Here is a 20,138-nt window from a genome sequence, read left to right on the forward strand (position 1 = left end):
ACATATGACACAGTAAGATCATTCAATTGAAAAACATAAAACCGCTGGACTTAAGTTTACTGGCCCGACATTAAAAATTACTGACCTCTGGCCTGCTGTCCAGTGTACAAAATTGAGCCCTGGTCAATTAAGCTCTTCTCATCTTAACATGCAGTAAAGTTCAAGAAAAACAGGTCTTAAAACTCATGAAAATACGTAGGCCTAAGCAAGAAATTAACAATGGAGGAAGCACAAGAAAAAGCATAAATTAGTGTCATCTAAAACGACCACTAGTCGTGAACTAGATGTAGTGCTATTTAACACCTACTAGCGAAACGGTACTGATCAATAATTTTAATAAAATATGAACACAAACAAAATTCATTTTTTATATCATGTTCATTAATTATGGGTATGGATCGATTCACAGGCCTTGCACTTCTAACATCATCTGATCATCATGGCATTGTATTGTAGTATTTGTACACTGCTGTGGGCTAGCAAACACACACTTATTGTATGACATACATTATACAGTACAGATCCGTTTTAGAAATGTTAATATGTTGATTTTTTCTCAGATGTGAATAATTACAAACAAGATATTTAGTATTTTATTTGATGTGAATGATCTGAACAAGTTATCAGCGTCGCTTGGTTATGACACAATGTTTGAACTCTATATTTATCCCCGATGCAAAACAAACACCACATTTTTGCATTACCCGCTGCTATCACATACATTTACAAATGTATGTAGAATTTGAACTTCCTCTAGCCACCAGTCTAGCTCAGTTGTCTAGTGTTTAGATATCAAGACATCTGCTCTAACAATGCAAAGGCCGTGGGTTCAAATCCCACTCGAGTGATTTCCCTGTGGATCTCAAAGAACTTGTCAAGTACAGGTGTATAAAGTGCTGAATACACATTAGTGTGAGGGTAACAAATTATATTCAATCTTAAAGGGAAGGTACACTATTGGTAATTGTCAAAGACCAGTCTTCTTACTTGGTGTATCCCATCATAACCATAAAATAACAAGCCTGTGAAAATTTGGGCTCAATTGGTCATCGAAGTTGCGAGGAAATTATGAAAGAAAAACACCCTTGTTGGACAAACTTGTGTGCTTTTAGATAGAATAGAAGTCTTCTAGCTAGAATGTCTTTTATTATTTTAGTGAGAAATTACAACAAAAAAACAACAACAAAAATCTATTTGTTTTAATACGTTTATTGTAACCGGAGAGCTACATGTACAATGGACATGAGTACTTGCTAATAATAATAATAAATAATAAACAAGACTTATAAAGCGCTACTAGGGCATTTCCTTCTTGTTACCACCATATCTTATGAAGAAACCACAGGAAGAAAAAAAAAGAGTTGGTGCACTCAGGTTAGTTTCCTGTTTGTACATTTAAAACAGAAAGCAAGGACTACCACTAAGGTCACACATTTAATTTCAACCCCCCCCCTCTTCCTTTTGAACCTAGAGACCATCAGCCGCTCATAGCGCCCTGTACTAAAATTCACGTAGGAACCATGAACGGCTGCTGAGACCATCTTCAGAAACCAAAAAGGAATTTAACATAAAGGTTGTTTCCTAAATTTTAATTTCCAATTACATTGTATACAAATTCCCATGTTGACATAGAGTCTACAATTAAAAAAGGAAAACGTATGTTTCTGTTTGTGTTTTGACAGGCAGTTTTGTGCCCTTTTAAAAATCAGCAAGTTTGTTTAAAATAGCCAGCAAAGTCTGCTAAATAAGGGAATCAATGTGTGGTGAAGAGGTTTTCAACTAGTGGTTTAAACCCAACGAGGCCTGGTTCTTGATAATTTTACCGAGACGAAGTTGAGGTAAATTATCAAGAACCTATCGACCAATAGAAATGAAGAAACTGTCTTATAAGCACAGGTGCAACCTTGCTATCACGCCCATGTTTCAACACTTTTTGCTGGTCATAAACAAAGGTTTATACACACCCACATGACGTGCTCTCTACCAATAGGAATAGCGAAACTGTCTGAGGTATTTATGAATCATAAATAATATCATTTTGGTTCATTATCCTTACACCAATGTTTGATATGTCAGAGTTGATGTCCTGCCTCATTAGTCAAGGATATTATTCCTGAGATGCAACAGACTTGAAGAAGATGACACAATCTTGAGATAGTAATAGTAGGTCTGTAGGTGTCTCGACTGTTTAAAGGCAGTGGACACTACACATGTATTGGTAATTACTCAAAATAATTGTTAGAATAAAAACTTACGAGAACTGGGAAGCTGTTGATAGTATAAAACATTGTGTGAAAAAGAAGTAATTTTCCAGGAATTTGATTTTGAGACCTACGAATAAGATTTTTTGAGTTCCCGAAATAAAGCATCTGAGAGCACACAACTTCGTGTGACAGGGGTGTTTTTTCAACCATTATTATCTCGCAACTTCGACAACAAATTGATTTCAAGTTTTCACAGGTTTGTTATTTTATGCATGTTGAGATACACCATGTGAGAAGACTGGTCTTTGACAATTGCCAATATAGTGTCCAGTGTCTTTAAATGAAGGCAGTGCTTCACAGACTGACTTATGACATTTAGCTCCGATTTCTCCAAGTAGGTCCCCCAGGGTGTGCCTGGCAGGGAGTCTACAGTGTGGAGAAATCATCATCATAATTTTGCCTCTTTGATTAGCAAGTACTGAGGTATCATTGAAACATCTTGAGCATAGAGGCAGTTAGAATCCTGTTGAATGTGTTTTAAGCAGCGAGTACTGCAACAACTTCAGTTTTGCATTGGGGATTAAGAATATTATTCTTGTGAATTGTGAAATGACGTCATGATGACGCCATCACAAGATTTTTTATGATTTTTAATTTTTTATGCACTTTTAAGTCGTAAATTGCTAACTGAACATGGTATAATCTAAATTATTTTTTAAAATTGGCTGTATATGTAGGTCATAACATAAACACAAATTTCAAATTCAGTTGAAAATAATAGGCCTAGATGTTAAATATGCATCAGGGATTTGAAGTTTGAAAATGTTATTAACGAAACAGCTATGCATTTGTGCACAAAATGCAAGCATAAATGGCCGACCGTGTTAGTCGACGAGGTAAAAAGAAAACCGTGCAATTTCGAGGCTTGTTTAAGTGTGGATCATTGTATTCTACTTTTACAACATCTTTCTACCCATATGCACTTTATAAAAACGGTTACAAACGCTTTTCAAAGACCAAACTCGACCGATCCAAGGCAACGTGTTCCTTTAATAAATAACCGTAGTCATTATCACACAATAAAATTTGCAACAAAACCTCCAACTAATGAGGCACACCAGGCTCTGTGCTAGTATAAAGGTTGACCATGAACTGTGTCTGGTTGCATTTTATAATGAGCTGTATTACACCTTGCACAACAAAATGATATCATTTCAAGTTAATCTGTCAAAATAACGTCAACAATTCTCACTCTGGAGAAGGCAAACTTGTTACACTACTAGATCATTTTGTGTGGATATGAACGACGGAATACAATGTGAGAGATATGGTGGTACATCTGGGCATATGAAATGCTAAAATTACGAGTAATAATCCAACATGGAGCTTACACAATACTTCCCGAGGCTTCCTCGTGCAACAATTACTTGTCACCATGACGACAAACAAATAATTTGAGCTTAGTGTAACTTATTATCAAATTGTTCGCAGAGGTTTCAAATTTAACACTTGCATAACATTTGTTCTAGACAACCTTGCTAGACACCACAAGTGCACAGTGTCCAGTTTAATAACGAGATAATTAATTGGCGGGAAATGACAGCAATAGAGACAGTTTAAATTTACCTCCATGGATTTAATAGTCTCTAGAGAATCAATGATGGGCGGGGAAGACAAGCTTTTACTGCTTTTAAAAGTCTCCCAAGAACCGTATGAAATCAATATGCCTACGACTAGAAGCATTTCTTTTGCATGGGTTGCCTCGAAGACGCAGCTCTCTAAGAGGCAGTCTTCTTAAGAATTCTACGCCGTTTTTCTTGGCAATTTTCTAGACAGTCTTACTCTTCCACTTTAGTGTCTCGGGTTACTTGCGATTGTAAACGTCGAGAGAAAAGTACAACAACATTAGGTTAAAAGCTTTTCTTACTTCAAATTTAAAAGCATCTTATACAAGTGTTTTTAATGATCATGTCTTAAAAGGAGTTGCATGAATCTTCCGTATAATTCCTTTTTTTGAATGAGGAAAATTTACGTTAGACACTTACATTGACTAAAGAGCTCTCTTTCTTTTTTGGAAGTTTACTTATTATATTATGAACGATGTGTTTTGCATTGTTAAGTAATATTGTGATGTAAATGCCACTTTAAGATGTTTTTTTTTTTTTTTTTTATTTTATTTGGGGGGGGGGGAGACCTAGGGATGATTTCACAAAGAGCTAAGATTAATCTAACAGCAAATCAATTGAGTTGCTATTAGTAAAGTGTGATGTCACAATACAAATCACTATGGTAGTAGGGGCTTACTAACAATTTGTCATTGCTTAATGAAAATTGGCTCCAGTACGGAAGATAAATATTATGTTTGGTAATCAATCCTAATGGTAATGAAAACTTACTTTTGTTAGTACAACGGCCTTCGATAGTACAGTGTATAAAGCATTTTGAGAATTATCTAAACAAGTGATGTAGTAGAAAAAAGATATCAATTTGTTATCCATCAAAATTTCAGTTTGAGAAAAGTGTTATCAGAAAAATTTATCATATTGTGTATTCAAATTCCAAATTATTCTTCCTTGATGGACTTAACAGCGCCAGATTTGCAGCGATATCTTCAAAAACCCAATTCACCTTTTGAAATTAAATTTTCACAAATTTAGTTTTTTATTTATTAATTTTTTATTTATTTCCCTAAACCTAAAAAAAACTAAGATAAAAGTACATCAAATATATGACATAGTCTTATTGTTTATCGCTCCACATTCCCTTTAAATCAAAAGAAGATACAAAATATACGCAACGATAGTTTTTCTTTTGTCAATCCTTGGCTTATAAGTACCTCTCAACAAACATTAATAAATGGTTTGCTTGTTTGCTCGAGGATTAATGAGTCCTCAGAAGGTGATGTAGTTTGTACAAGGTTTTTAATTGCACTATTGAGCATGATGATGTTAAACACAGTTATGAGGTTTTGACAAGTAATAGTTTAAAGGCACTGGACACTATTGGTAGGTACTTAAAATAGTTGTAAGCATAAAAACTTACTCGTTAACGATTAATGGAGAGCTGTTGGTAATGTGAGAAAGGGCTCCCTCTAAAGTAATGTGGTTTTCGAAAAAGAAGTAATTTTCCACTAGAATATTTGAATTTGACTTCCAAGTAGATTTTGAGGTCTCGAAATCAAGCATCTGAAAGCACACAACTTCGTCGGGCAAGGGTGTTTTTCCTTCCATTATTGTCTTGCAACTTCGACGACCAATTGAGTTCAAATTTTCACCGGTTTGTTAATTTGTGCATAATGTTGAGACAGGCCTACACCAAGTGAGAAGACTGTTCTTTGACAATTACCAAATGTGTCCAGTGTCTAAGGTAACATCACAGCATTGGTAAGAAATGTCATATTTTATGAGAAAATAATAAAATTTTACAGTTTGGAGTTTTCTTTTTTATTCATTTTCTGCATCGATACAAAACATACAAAATGTGCAATTGGTTGTGTCCATGAATTTTGGGAAGCAAAATATTTCGACTGAATTTTGTTTGCGCACACTAAATATTTTATATAATATTAAGTAACAACTCTCATTTTTTTTAGTTGCGTCTGAGACACTTTGCAGCATTTTGCTTAATAGCTATACATACATTGTAGACCACTACCTAATATAATTATTGGTGAAAAAGCTGGTGGTCTAGTTAAAGGAACACATTACATTGGATCGGACGCGTTGGTCTTTAAAAAAGTGTTTGAAACCGTTTGTTATAAAATGCATAAGGATAGATAAGATATTTTTAAAGTAGAATATAATGATCCACACAAGTATCACTCGAAATTGCGTGGTTTTACGTTCACCTCGTCGACAAACACGGTCAGCCATTTATGGGAGTCAAATCTTTGACTCCCATAAATGGCCGACCGCATTAGTTCGTAAAGTAAAAGGAAAACCACGCAATTTCGAGGCATAGGCTTATTTGTGTGGATCATTGTATTCTACTTTTAAAACATCTTTCTAACCATTATGCATTCTTTAACAAACGGTTACAAACGCTTTTTAAAGACCAACTCGACTGATCCAAGGCAACGTGTTCCTTTAAATGACAAGTTATCTGGTGCTGCTATTGCTAGTCAGTTGAAATGTGTAAAACTTTGGTGGACAATTGCCACAGATCTTAGATTTTGACATTATTTTTTTAAATATACACTTCTAGGTGACTCATTTGATAGTTTTTATAGAGTTATGTTGAAGTTCAATGGGATATAAATGTGTGTCCTTGTCAATTCAAGTCAGTGGTATTTAACCTTGTATCAAAACATATTGCTGAATAACGTAGAATTATGCTGGTAGTGCTGTGAGGTACTATAAATATTTATTACTCAAATGACGTTATTTATTTCATGCATGCAGTCAGTTCATTCACAAAGTTGATTTTTTCCATTACTCAATTAAAATCTTTGACCTTTCAAGTTTCAATGAACACTTTCAAAGTCCGCTACTAAATCTTTATAGTCTGAGATTGATGTGCCCATTACTGTTATTAAAAAAAATTAAAATACAAACAAAATCCAGCTCATCTAGGCAGCTGCTGGGGAAACAGTATGGCCTCAAACACTAACTATTAAAGGCAGTGGACACTATTGGTAATTGGTCAAAATAATTATTGTCATAAAACCTTACTTAGTAACAATTAATGGGAAGAGGTTGATAGTATAAAACATTTCGAGAAACGGCTTCCTCTGAAGTGGAGTAGTTTTCGAGAAAGAAGTAATTTTCCACGAATTTGATTTTGAGACCTCAAGCTTAGAACTTGAGGTCTCGAAATCAAGCATCAGAGAGTACACAACTTCGTGTGACAAGGGTGTTTTTTCTTTCATTATTATCTCGCAACTTCGACGACTGATTGAGCTCAAAGTTTCACAGGTTTGTTATTTGATGCATATATGTTGAGATACACCAACAGTGAAGGCTAGTCTTTGACAATTACCAATAGTGTCCAGTGTCTTTAATAACCCATGCAATTCAGTTAATGACTCTGCATACACTTGTTGTACAAATGTACGTGTACATCACAGATAATGGGTCAAACCAAAATGAATATTCTTGATCCCCCGATGCAAATTTCCATCATTGCGGCACCTGCTGCTAAAATATAGGATTCAAACTGCCCTTAGCTACCGGGCAATCTGTGGTCTAGTTGGTAAGACACTGCTCTAGAACATGTTGAACTGCAAAGGTCGTGGGTTTGAATCCCATCCAAGTAATCTGCCTTTGATTTTGATTTTCACAGACACCCTTATAGAGCTTGGCAAAGTATAATACAGTGCTAACACACATCAATGTATTTATTGGTAAAACCAAAATTAATATTCTTTGTCCCTGATTAAAAAAAAAATATTATTAAAATAGATGATCTATAAAATTATTGGAGTACTTTGAGCTAAGACATAGGATTGAACTACCTCTAGCTACCGGGCTACAATAGCTCAGTGGTCTAGTGGTCAGACATCTGCTTTGAGCCCGTTTTGCAAATTTACGTAAAGATCTGCAATTTAAGCATTGTTTTAATTTGCAATGCAAAATTTAGATTTTGCTATACATACAAAAAAATTTGCTAAGCAGTTTTGCTGTGCACAAATTGTTGACGAAATCCTTCCCTGTCTAGCAATGCAATCTTGGAAGTAACAATAAAACACATTTCCCCAAAGGAAATTTTTTATTAAGTTTAAATGATTGAATTGGACATCGTTGTTTGCTCTCTTCGTTCCCGAATCAATCAGTCCAGTCACTTGTTTGTTTAGGGGGGGGGGGGGGGGGTGGTCAGTTTGAATTGACGTACTGAAGTTATCATTAAATTGACACATGTGGCCATCTTGTCATTATTTGGTAAGTCATGGGGGTGGATGACAGTCCATGTACTTAAGATTAATTCGTAAATTTGGCCACAACTTTCTGATTGAGTGTAGAGGATTGCAACCAGAGAATTGGTTTTAAAAATGAAGTTACTCGTCTTCTTATCACTTTTGGAAAATTGTAATTCACATCTGAAAGGGAAGAATTATTGATCCTAATAAACAAACAGAAGAATAGTTTTTGGTAGCCCACAGCATAGGACAAGTTGAGAATTGTTGTTTACTAGCCCATATTAGTTTTTATTATATAACTGACATACAGATCCTTGTCATTTGATTGGTGGAACTTACTTCACGTGACATTCACTATTACTCCCATCCGCACCAGCGATCAAAAAGACCTATTCGCCCATGGGGAATAGCATTTCCCATTCAACAGTTAGGATCATCCTTGTTCCAAATGTTTTTGAGCAGTACAGCGCCGCGGCTTCGCCTCGTGAAATGGAACAGTCCAAATTTTACCTTGCGATAATATTCCTCCCATTCCACTCTGAGCCACTCAATATTTGTATGTACTATAACAATGTACGCCACCGGGCTACTGGTGTATGTAAGTTTCAGACATGGGGATGGGACACAAATAGTTTTCTGTGCATTATTTGTACGCCAGTGCTGTTCATCCTCTCAAGTTTTCTGCGATGGGGAATTGTTTCCTTTCTTAAGTCACTTCCAATAAACAATGACCTTATCAAATAAATTTTGAAGAATGTTTCCATTATAATTAATATGTACTCTACATAGTACATACATGTATGTCTCTTTTGCATAGTGCATTATGTACATGTTTTTGATGTATTTAAAACTATTTTTGGCGTTGAACAAAGAATTGACTAATTTACCCAGTCATTTACAAATTTACCCAGTCAGTTTCCCTTGTGGTTTATATTGATATGTATTTAAAACTAGTCAAACTTTTTATCATGAGAGATAAGTATACATTTAGGACTCCTTTAGAATCATGCACTCCAGACTCATCCAGGCACGGGGCTGGAATTACACGTAGACCATGGAGACCATATCCTCCGTTGCCCCTTGTCTTGGTTGGCCGTTTATTTTTTGGTGGCCCTTCAAAAGTTTCCCGTGGACTTTAAGATATTCCAATGGAAGTGCCCTCCAAAGATGAAAATGGCCCTGCTCTCTCAGAGGATGAAACTCCAGGCCTATTAAGGTGATGTGAGCGAGGCAATTGACTTTGTTGCCCTTGCCTTTGAATTAAGCCCCTTTCAAGATTCAACACAATATGTCCCAGTGAGTCAGACCCCTTTGTAAATTAAAAAGGATTCCTGGGACCTCATGCGGCCCTTAGAAAATAAAATCCGATGAACATTGGCTTTACATTTGGAATCTTTTCAGAGACTCTCTTAAGAAAATATTACTTCAAATTAATCCACAAGACTCATAACGGTAAATGCATTATTAGGATAATAATAATAATAATTACAATAGTAATGAAAACTTATAAAGCGCACAAATCCAACGAAGTGCTCATGGCGCTAAAATACAAACACTAACCAAAATTAAAACGTAAGCCTAAGGATCTCATGAAGTTGCGAAGACATTTGTTTTGCAAAGTTCATTTTAAGCAGTCCAATAATTTAAAGGCAGTGGACACTATTGGTAATTGTCAAAGACTAGCCTTCACAGTTGGTGTATCTCAACACATGCATAAAATAACTAACCTGTGAAAATTTGAGCTCAATCGGTCATTGAAGTTGCGAGATAATAATGAAAGAAAAAAACACCATTGTCACACGAAGTTGTGTGTGTTTAGATGGTTGATTTTGAGACCTCAAGTTCTAAATCCGAGGTCTCAAAATCAAATTCGTGGAAAATTACTTCTTTCTCGAAAACTATGGCACTTCAGAGGGAGCCGTTTCTCACAATTTTTTTCCACATCAACCTCTCCCCATTACTCGACACCAAGAAAGGTTTTATGCTAATAATTATTTTGAGTAATTACCAATAGTGTCCACTGCCTTTAATCGCTCATAATAATTCAGTAATGAAATTATTGTAATGATTGGGGATCTAATGTACGTCAACTCTTTTGGAATGTGGGTTCTGTTTATGTGAACTGGTACATGTACTTATGTGCTGGTACATGTTATGATGCCGATATCGTAGCAAATGATTACAGAACCTGTGACACCACCAAGCCTAGATGCCTCAGTGCTCAGGCCTCGAAAGACAACGTAACGGTACCCACATCAATTGCTGTGGTGCCCTACCGTGCTTTGCTGTGGTGTCGTCTGCGTGGTTCAAATACAAGTTTACAATAACATTTTGCTTCATGTAGCATTGTAAATTATAATCAACAATTTGTATAGATAGCGCATATTTCATATAGTAATTAAACATGTCCCTATGCACTCTCGAGAAAAACACAACAGAATACAATACAAGATACTTATGTACAGAGTAACATATTATACAGAAATGCATGAATTAAATGTTGAATATGTGCATCTTTTTAAAGGCAGTGGAAACTATTGGTAATTACTCAAAATAATTATTGGCATTAAACCTTACTTTGTAACGAGTAATGGGGAGAGGTTGATGGTATAAAACATTGTGAGAAATAGCTCCCTCTGAAGTGACCTAGTTTTGGAGAAAGGAGTAATATTCAACGAATTTGATTTCGAGACCTCAAGAGAACTTGAGGTCTCGAAATCAACCTTCTAAACGCAAACAACTTCGTGTGACAAAGTTATCTTGCAACTCCGACGACCGATCGAGCTCAAATTTTCACAGGTTTGTTATTTTATGCATATGTTGAGATACACCAAGTGAGAAGACTGATCTTTGACAAACCAATAGTGTACACTGTCTTTAAGCAATGGTTTACTTTTTTAACTGCTATATGAATACATATCGTATGGTACTACAGAAAATTACACAACCTGTGACACAAACAAATGTGCTGCCCTGTGCTTTTGCTGTATTTCCCTCTAAAAGGTTTCACTACAAACTTACATTTTCTCCATTGAAGTGCCACTTACCAAAGGAAAATTTCCCCTTCAAGAGAAAAGTTCAAGTCCTGAGGGACCATAATAATAATAATAATAATAATAACAAATTCTTATATAGCGCATTTCACAATAAACCGTATCAATGCGCTTTACATTAGTGCCCTGGTCATTGGGCCAATAAACATCCCTTTAATCTTTCTCAGCTCCCATTAGGGAGTATACAGCCCCGAGCTGCCGTGGCGCTCCGAAAGCTTTTCATGCACAGTGAAAGGAAAAGTTCAGTGTTACATTTATTTGGCGGAAATTGCGCCCTTCAATTTTAAAACTTTCATTTGAGGAAAGGAGCATGTCACATCACAATTCTTTAAAAATTATTTACCTTTATTGATTTTATGTGGGTATCATACAAAATGTAGTCAAAAATTTACACATGGTTAGTGAATTAGGAATTTCCCTGGGAATGTTCAAGATCATGACTTATGTAGAAGATGATGACACGGTCTGTATCCCATGTGTGTAGCATGGGTCCAATTTCATAGAGCTGCTTTAAGCACAAAAAGCAGCTCAGCATGTCCAACAAAACTGTGCTTACAAAAATATGGTTTACCAGCCAAACTACAATGTCACATATACACTTTGTGACTGGTATACTGTCCACTCCTGCTAAGCAGACAATTTTTAAGCAATATTTTCTGCTTTTAAAGCAGCTCTATAAAATTGTGCCATGGTCTGTACGTGTCCCAATTTCATAATGCTCATAAAACAAATTTCTTTGCTAAGCCAGAAATGAGTGGGGCACCAGTCGCAACAATACAAATTTGTTAGAATGTTCGCTGGTAACCTGTTTCTGCTAAGCAAGATTTTCCTTGTGCTTAGCAGGTACCTTGTACTTTAAATTATCTTTGATATTATCCATGTGGGATTTAGGTACATAACATCTGTCATCAGACACACAAAAGGGTCATGAAGTTTATCGTTCACATTCAGAAGCATTAGTGCGCAATGAAATGATACATTCAAGCAGAAAGCATTATCCACCCATAGATCCTCTCTGTCACTTAGGATACAACTTGCTTTCAACAAGCCAATTATGCATGAATGCGCAGTTGAATAAGTAATAATGGCTTTTTGGAAGAGTGAAGTTTAATCCACCTAGGAATTTTAAAGAAGCGTTGACAAAAAAAAAATCACTTTTTTAAAAGTGAGCTTTTTAGTTTATAAACAGTACTATTTTAGGTCACAACGGTTGTAGGCCTGGGCTACCAGTTAAATTCAAGACTGTATCCCAGACTGTATCCGCCCAGTTTCATTGTACCTCGGTGTTTCAGTTAGTCACGACTTTGACAATAAGTCACAACTATTTTCATAACCAAAGACTCTGGATAGTCGCAGGCGCATGAAGGCAAACTTTAAGCTGAAATGTGAAGTAAACCACGCAATTTCGAGGCAAACTTGTGTGGTTCATTGTATACTTTTACAACATCTTTCTACCCATATGCATTTATAAAAAACAGTTACAAACGCTTTTCGAAGACCAAGTCGACCGGTTTAAGGCAACATTTTCCTTTAACTTCGACACTCTTTGCCCAGGTCTGTTGTTCTCAGTGGCAGGGGGGGGGGGGGTGAGGGACGCTGTTTTTTATTTGTTCAGAACCTTTGACCCCCCTCTTGCCCCTGTCCCCAAACGAGCTTGGAAAAAATTGAATGATTTGTTACCTTTAATAACAGCATGAATTCCCCAATGAGAATATCTGGATACGCCACTACTGGTTATTCTCATTGTTTAACGTTTTAGTCTCGTCAAAACAGTCGTTTTTAATCATGTGATCACATTCAAACAATGTTTGCTGTACAGATAAGTAAGTAAACGGCATACACAGATACATTGTGTACATCATCAGCCAACCCAGCACATGTATCTATAGTCTCCAAGGTTTAAACAGCACGTAGATTGAGGTCCAATATTGCGTTACCAGCTAGTGTTCTGTACCCAGTAGGCCTCGTACTAGGTAGATTTAATTAAAAGACCACGCCTAGCACTATGTATTAAGGCAGACTATTAAGAGAAAACTGCAGCGAAGGTTAGACAATAAGCCTGTTTGAGGTATGGCGGACACAATGCTACAACACTGTAAAGTTGTGGTAAATTTGTGCGTATTGACCATACAAATAGAACGTATTGACCATAGAAATAGAACGTATGTTATTCAGTGAGGTGCGCATTTTTGGGCGACACGGCGTTTACACGTAAACCTAATGACCACTAACATGGTGAGCGTGGCATCAGTCGCGGCGTGTGACGCGCGCGTATCACGTCCGCCATACCTCAAAAAGGCTTATTGCAATGCAATCATTTAGTTTAGTTTTGATAGTACAATGTACTGGTACAAATTTATGTGTTTGAGGAATGTGATATCCCCCCCCTTCCAACCTCGTTCCCAGGGGTGAATTTCCTCCCAGAATGTGTTCATTAAAATGTGTCAGGCCTGTGTCTGGTCCACTCTATGCGCCCCTTCTCAGGTACCCGATAAAAGAGCAACTGGTCCCATGTCATTTATCTTTAGTTTTAACTGTTTTTAACTGTAGATGCAGTTTATTGTAAAAACATATTTCAATTGAAACGGCATTGGGTGCACACCACCACTTGACCCATATATACAGTACATGCAACTTAATAAAAAAAAAAAATAAAAAAAATAAATAAATAAATATTGCTCAACAATTTTCTGCTTAGCAGAATTAAGCAGGATACCACTCACACATGTGCACGTGACAACGGTATTTTGGCTGGTAACCTAATTCTGGTTAGTGCAATCTTAGACTGTTTGTGCTTAAAAAGCAGCTCTACGAAATTGGGCTCTAATGCTCCCTGTTTTATGAATGACATTGTTTATCTCGGATTAGGCCGTGTCGGAAACGTATAGCTACGGCTAGATCGCGCGTCAGCCTATATTCTTTACCACTGGCAGACGCGCTGATCTAGCCGTACATAGCTTGAGCCGAAGTCGCCGTTTCGGACACAGCCTAACACTTTACACTCATATCAAATAAATATTCACAGCGGTCATTTTGAGTCCAGTCATTATCGTTGAAGCGTTTTATGTGGTTTTGGTGACACCCTTCTATTGTGTTGGCAGACTGATTAATAACCTGTTTCTTAAGAAACAAAAGAACACCTGTCCATTTCTCAATTGTAATTGATTGATCCGGGCAGATCGTCACATCAACACAATGGGAAATTTTATTGAAATTAGTTCAAGGTGCTTTTGTTCTGTTGTTGTCTCTCATACTTATTAGTGATCAAATTAAAGGGAGGTACATACATGTATACCAAGGCCCTGAAAGTGGTAGAGGTATGACTCAATAAAGATGTTGAAATAAATAAATAAATAAATAAATAAATGAATTTAAGAGACAATTTAATTATTGCATCGCATAACTTATTGTAAATTTGGTTGGTAATCCTGTTTTTATTAAGGAAGAAATTTCACGCTAAGCAAATTTCCGTGCTTACAGGCTTTATGAAATAATTGGGCCCTGAAGTGTCAAGACTGGGACTTGAACCCCCACTCTGATTGATCAAAAACACCAGAGGTTGTAACACATGTCCATTGCACTTGGCTGCGTGGCTATTAGTATGTGCGACTAAACTAGCCTGTAAATGACATCAAGGAACCGAGTACCGTGTAGCATTGATAAGAACAAGTTTATAATCTTCTGTTTATTTGTACAATAGTACGCAGATGTCAGTTTCGTTGTAGAGTTCCCTGTGCCAGAAGTTTCACTATGTGACAGACGTGGCGCATTCCAAGTCTCTGTTATTATTATTTTATGTGTACATATGCAAATAATCCAAGAACTATTTTTTACATTATACAGTAACATGTAGTATCGTATGAGAACAAGTTTTCAGTACATGTATTTGCATGCAGGAACCACATTAAAGTTAATGTGGTTCACCATTCCTACTTTCAGTTTCATGTTGTGACAGTTGCGTACAATTGCCATGAAAATGGCATTTTAAAAATTAATCTTTAAAGACAGTGTTAAAAAAAAATAATATAGCAAAAACTTGTAACGCTCTTTATATATTGATATGAAAGAGTTTCCAAGGCTGCATGAATAATACAATACAATCATTTACAAGTTTATGTACATGAAAAATGACAATGATGTTTGTTTAGCTGGATTCCAATTAGACTTGTGGACAAGTCGTTAAATGCGGGGTCTGTCGCGGTGATAGTGTTCCGACTCTCCCTGCGATTCCCGCGGTACTCTTGCGAGACTGCTGGTCCGGGAGGCGACTACTCTCACGACTACTGTCCCAGTTAATGGGAAGTAGAAGTCAGGCAACCAGCAGTTCGCGCGAGAGCACCGCCACAATTCGACTGTCTCGCCGCGTGGAACCATTAACGACTTGTCCACAAGTCTAGATTCTAAGTAGCATCCCTTGCTGCTACAAGCGATTTGATTTTAGCGTGAGAGAACAAAGGAGGAATATGTTATTGAAAATTGCAACATCATCGTTTACATCCTATACAGCAATAGAGTAGAATAACATTATGCAAATTTATACCATATGGCAGGGTCATCTGCCTCTTATTTTCAATGTCTAGCGAAAGGGACCAGTCGACTAGCCAGGGGAACAGTTAGCTAATGTTTTAATAAGTAGTCCGCCAGCTTTTTCAATGTTCCCCTTTTCAAAACTGTTGGCTTTACACCAATAGAGTAGAATAACATAAATACAAATTACATAATACACCATATGGGGGTTTTCTCTTAAAATCTCCAATGGTGAGCCCAAAGCGCAGTAGTGCCAAAGTGACCCTTGACTGACCAGGGGGACCAGTATTAAGCTTATTTACCTTAGAGTCTGTCAGCTTTTTCAGTGGTCCCTTTTACAAAACTGTGGGCCTTACATTTCGAACAAATTTAGTAGTTTAGGTACATGTAGCAGTGGCACAAAATAATAATAATAATAATAATAATAATTATATGAATATTAAAAATACGCTGGTATCCATCACAAAAGATGCTCATGGCGCAAAACTGGAAAAAAATTAATTGAAAGAAATGTGACCTGTCCTCGAATCTTTTAACTGGCGTCTGGTCTGCAGGCCACTGTTTAAGGTACAAGTAGACCACTGTATTTTAGTCTACAGTCTACTGGGAGCTCTGCATTTGTTCAAACATAACTACTGAAACCTAACACCCTCCCAAAAAACAGTATCTGCAGGAAACGACTTCGTCCAGCAATTTTTTGTGGAGCAACAAATTTATACTGAACCAGGGTGCACATTGAATGCCAAACAGATTTACTGACTAGTGAATTAATTTTTGAGTAGCACCTGGAACATTTCGTGTAGCATAATGCTCTACTATGCAAGAGAAAAGGTTTACTGATACACAGATATTATTAGCATTTTCTCCACTCCCAGTATTTATTGAGTAAACACGTTTTATTGATCTGTGAGGAAACATACAGAAGTAGGCAAAAATGTTTGTTGAAACGTAGGAATTGAAGTGGTGTTTAAAGGAACATTTTACAGAATTAGTAAGAATAAAAAATCTTGAAGATCACCGATTTACAATCAAATTACACGGTCTATTGATGAGGATAGTAGAAACCATCCCTTGAAATATTTCTGTCTGAAATGTCAAACCTATTTGATGAGAAAAAAACAATAATAAAATTTTGCATTTGGAGTTTATTGCTCATTGAGCGTTAATTTTTTTGGCATTGATGTCATGCAAAACATGTTATTTGTTTTTCACCATTTTCTTGTGACCCAGATGGCCGATCTATCTCAAACTTCTAAAGGTTTTTCAGTTTACACATGTATGTATGCATATTGTGGATTACATAAAGTGCGTACAGTACACTGCCAGCAAATGTTTTGTTAGCAAAATCAATTTTGTAATGTTCCTTTAATTAAACATTATTAAAAAACAATGCTACACATATTTTCAACAGGGAGATAGACTGCGTTTGTTTAGTGTAACATGGCTGCCTAGGGTTACATACATTGTAGTGCAAATAGGATTTATTTTCAGTGCTTGTTCAAATTAAAACAGTTCAAACGTTTTAATTAAACTTTTTTTTCTCTCTCTTACTCATTATCATTTGTATGCATATCTTGTTTTTAAGGTTTTTGGTATTTTTTGTACAACACGAAACACAAACATTAAACAGATCTGTGAAGACAAATAATAAGTTTATAACAATGTATGTATAACTAGGGCCCGATCTGGAAAAGCTGATTAGCAAAGATGCTACTCAGCAAATTTCTTTTTGAAAAGAAATGAGATGGGCATCTGTGGCAACAATATAAACCTTATGAAATGTTAGCTGGTAACCTGTTTCTGCTGAGCTGCATTTGTCTGTGGTTAGCAAGATTTTGTGCTTCCAGGCTTTTATAAAATTTGGGCCCAGGGATCGCTTTCACAAAGAGTTAGGACTAGTCCTATGAGGTATTAAAAACTTAAGGCTAGTCCTAAGTTAGGTCAAGTAACTCGTCCTTACTAACTCGAGATAAGACTAGTCTTAACTCTTTGTGAAATCCACCCCAGGTATGTGATTTCTTGGGAGTCTTCCCGATGAAAAGATTTTCTCAAAATCTCTCCCTGAGCCTTCAGATTTTCTTGAGAGAAGTATAAATTGAGAAAGATATTATTCACGTCGTCGTCGCCGCCAAACCTGTGGTTTTATATTTCTGGTGACGCACAGAGTCTGTAAAACTCCTGAATTGTAAACAGCCCTGGAGGGTTCCAAAGCTAGAATACCAAACCCATGAGACCTTTATCGGGAAATCTCATATATTCGCGGAAAGTTCATCCCTTACTCTGTTTACATCTTATTTAAACAATATATGTAATGTTATTTTGAGAGAGTTCAGTGCAGACGTGCCATACATAATGTACAGGCTGTAGAACTTATAATGGTACTCTTGTTTCATAAATTACATCTATTAAAATGAATATTATCATCATCGATTGTTTTTTTTCTTTCTTCTCCTCATTTATCACTTTTATTTCTCAATGCTGCTTCACTGAATCATCTGTATGGGTGTTTCATTACACAATACCTTCTCTAGGTTTTGATATATTTCAGTCTTAGTATGGGATCAGTTGGCATTTACATCGTTGATACTGCTAGGTAAGTTTTCTTATGGAAATTTGCGGGTTCAACATTTTTCATTGCTGGTGAAAGTGAGCCGTATTTACATATATGCCTGTTTTTGTTTTCCTTTTCATTGCATACTATGATCATCGTTTGCATATATTTGTGTAGAGCCATGAGCTTTTAATTTAGATTTTTTTTTTGCATTGCATGCCGCATGTGTACTGGTGTAATTTTGCCCATGGTTATTATTTGGTAGAAAATGCTTTTAAAAATCGTTAATGGGCGATACAATTTCCCTTTGCCCCCGATTCTACTTGTCCTGAATGGGTGATATAATTTCCCGTGCCCCGATTCTCCTTGTATATCCCTTTTTCTCCTATTGATTACAGCTTAGCTTCTACCAGACTATACCAATGGAGATAGCTGCTCTGACTTGTTCTTTAAGTGCTATTCACACGACAGCAATTTAACAAAGGTCCCTTGCTTAATTTTAGCATGGTTGTAAAATGTAGCAGTAGGTGACTTTTAAGGCGCTGGCGGCAGCAGACATATTGGTCCTTTTTGAGCATCCTTCACAAAGTCTTAGCAGGAGGTGTTAGCCGAAAGGTGTCATCTGTACCGCCTTGATACCCCTGCTACCTCCTCAGTTTTTTTCTCAGCTGGAAATCTCCCTTCCGTCATGGGGCTTGATGTCAGTCTTCAAGCCAGTCATGTGCATCCATGTGCTCTGAAATCATATGAACTACATTTTTATTATTTTTAAAACGAAATCGGAGGGCACTTTAGGGAGTGGTCCATAACTGCTTCGTTGATCATTTTAACTATAAATCTGGGATATTTAATAGCCAAGAATGGCTGTAGATGGTTTGCGTATTATCGTATGACCGTAGTCATAATGTACTTATCATTGATGCAAGAATAGTTCAAATAAAAGTATTGTGTAGTCGTAGGCTGGCTCAAAATTAACACGGGACCGCTGGCCCGGGGCCAGTGTTTCTCACATCGGGTCAGTAAACTCATGACCATACAAGTCTGGCGGTCTTGTGTTTTTGAATTATAACACCTCAGTGCATTTTTAATTTAAACTGATAAATACATACCGCTAAAGTCGGTTGAGTATTGATTGTCAGTATTAAAAAAGAGATCAATCTTCTCTTAGATCTTGTTAAAAAAAAACCCAGCTCAAATGGGAAACTTTGAAGATGAATCAAATACTCTGAGAAAGTTTTAAGCTACAAGTCCTGCACTCTTGTGAATTTTTCCCCCAAATTCGAACCGATGACCGTCCTCTGATTTCTGTTTTAAGGCAGTGGACACTATCGGTTTACTCAATAAAGTTATTAGCGTAAAACCTTTCTTGTTGACTAGTAATGGGGAGAGGTTGATGGTATAAAACATTGTGAGAAATGGCTCCCCCTGAAGTGGCATAGTTTGTGGGAAAGAAGTAATTTTCCACGAATTTGATTTCAAGACCTCAAGTTTAGAACTTGAGGTCTCGAAATCAACTATCTAAACGCACACAAATTCGTGTGACAAGGGTATTTTTTCTTTTCATTATTATCTCGCAAGTTCGATGACCGATTGAGCTCAAATTTTCACAGGTTTGTTATTTTATGCATATGTTGAGATACACCAACTGTTAAGGCTAGTCTTTGACAATTACCAATAGTGTCCACTGCCTTTAAAGATGAGATTGGCTCCATAAATCTGTAGTAGACATCATGAAGTCATATTTTTCCATAATTTCAAATTGAAACTTCAACCGATATCGCAAATTGAAATGTCAAACTTTGTTTAAACTTAATTTGAAGTTCAAGATAATAATATATTCGAGGAGTCAAGTTTCTATCGAGGAGGAGTCCAATGTCTATTTGATTGCTTCCCTGGAACTACTTGTCCTCCAGTAACTCTAGCCAATCCAATGTTGACAAGTCTCCAAC

General features: G+C 36.5%; 1 protein-coding gene across 11 annotated transcripts in view; it reads left to right on the top strand.

The window, feature by feature from the left end:
* The window catches only part of LOC117303636 (calcium-activated potassium channel subunit alpha-1-like), a 97,207-nt gene that overhangs the window by 4,026 nt on the left and 73,043 nt on the right, over positions 1–20,138 (top strand). For 10 of the 11 annotated variants that reach the window (XM_033787852.1, XM_033787858.1, XM_033787859.1 and 7 more), the window contains exon 2: positions 18,170–18,231. The exons of the other annotated variant lie outside the window; for it this stretch is intronic. In XM_033787852.1, coding sequence (XP_033643743.1) covers positions 18,170–18,231 — 62 coding nt within the window. The remainder of the gene's footprint in view (positions 1–18,169; positions 18,232–20,138) is intronic. 11 annotated transcript variants of the gene reach the window in all.

This window comes from Asterias rubens, chromosome 20, assembly GCF_902459465.1.
Source record: "Asterias rubens chromosome 20, eAstRub1.3, whole genome shotgun sequence".
NCBI lineage: Eukaryota > Metazoa > Echinodermata > Asteroidea > Forcipulatida > Asteriidae > Asterias > Asterias rubens.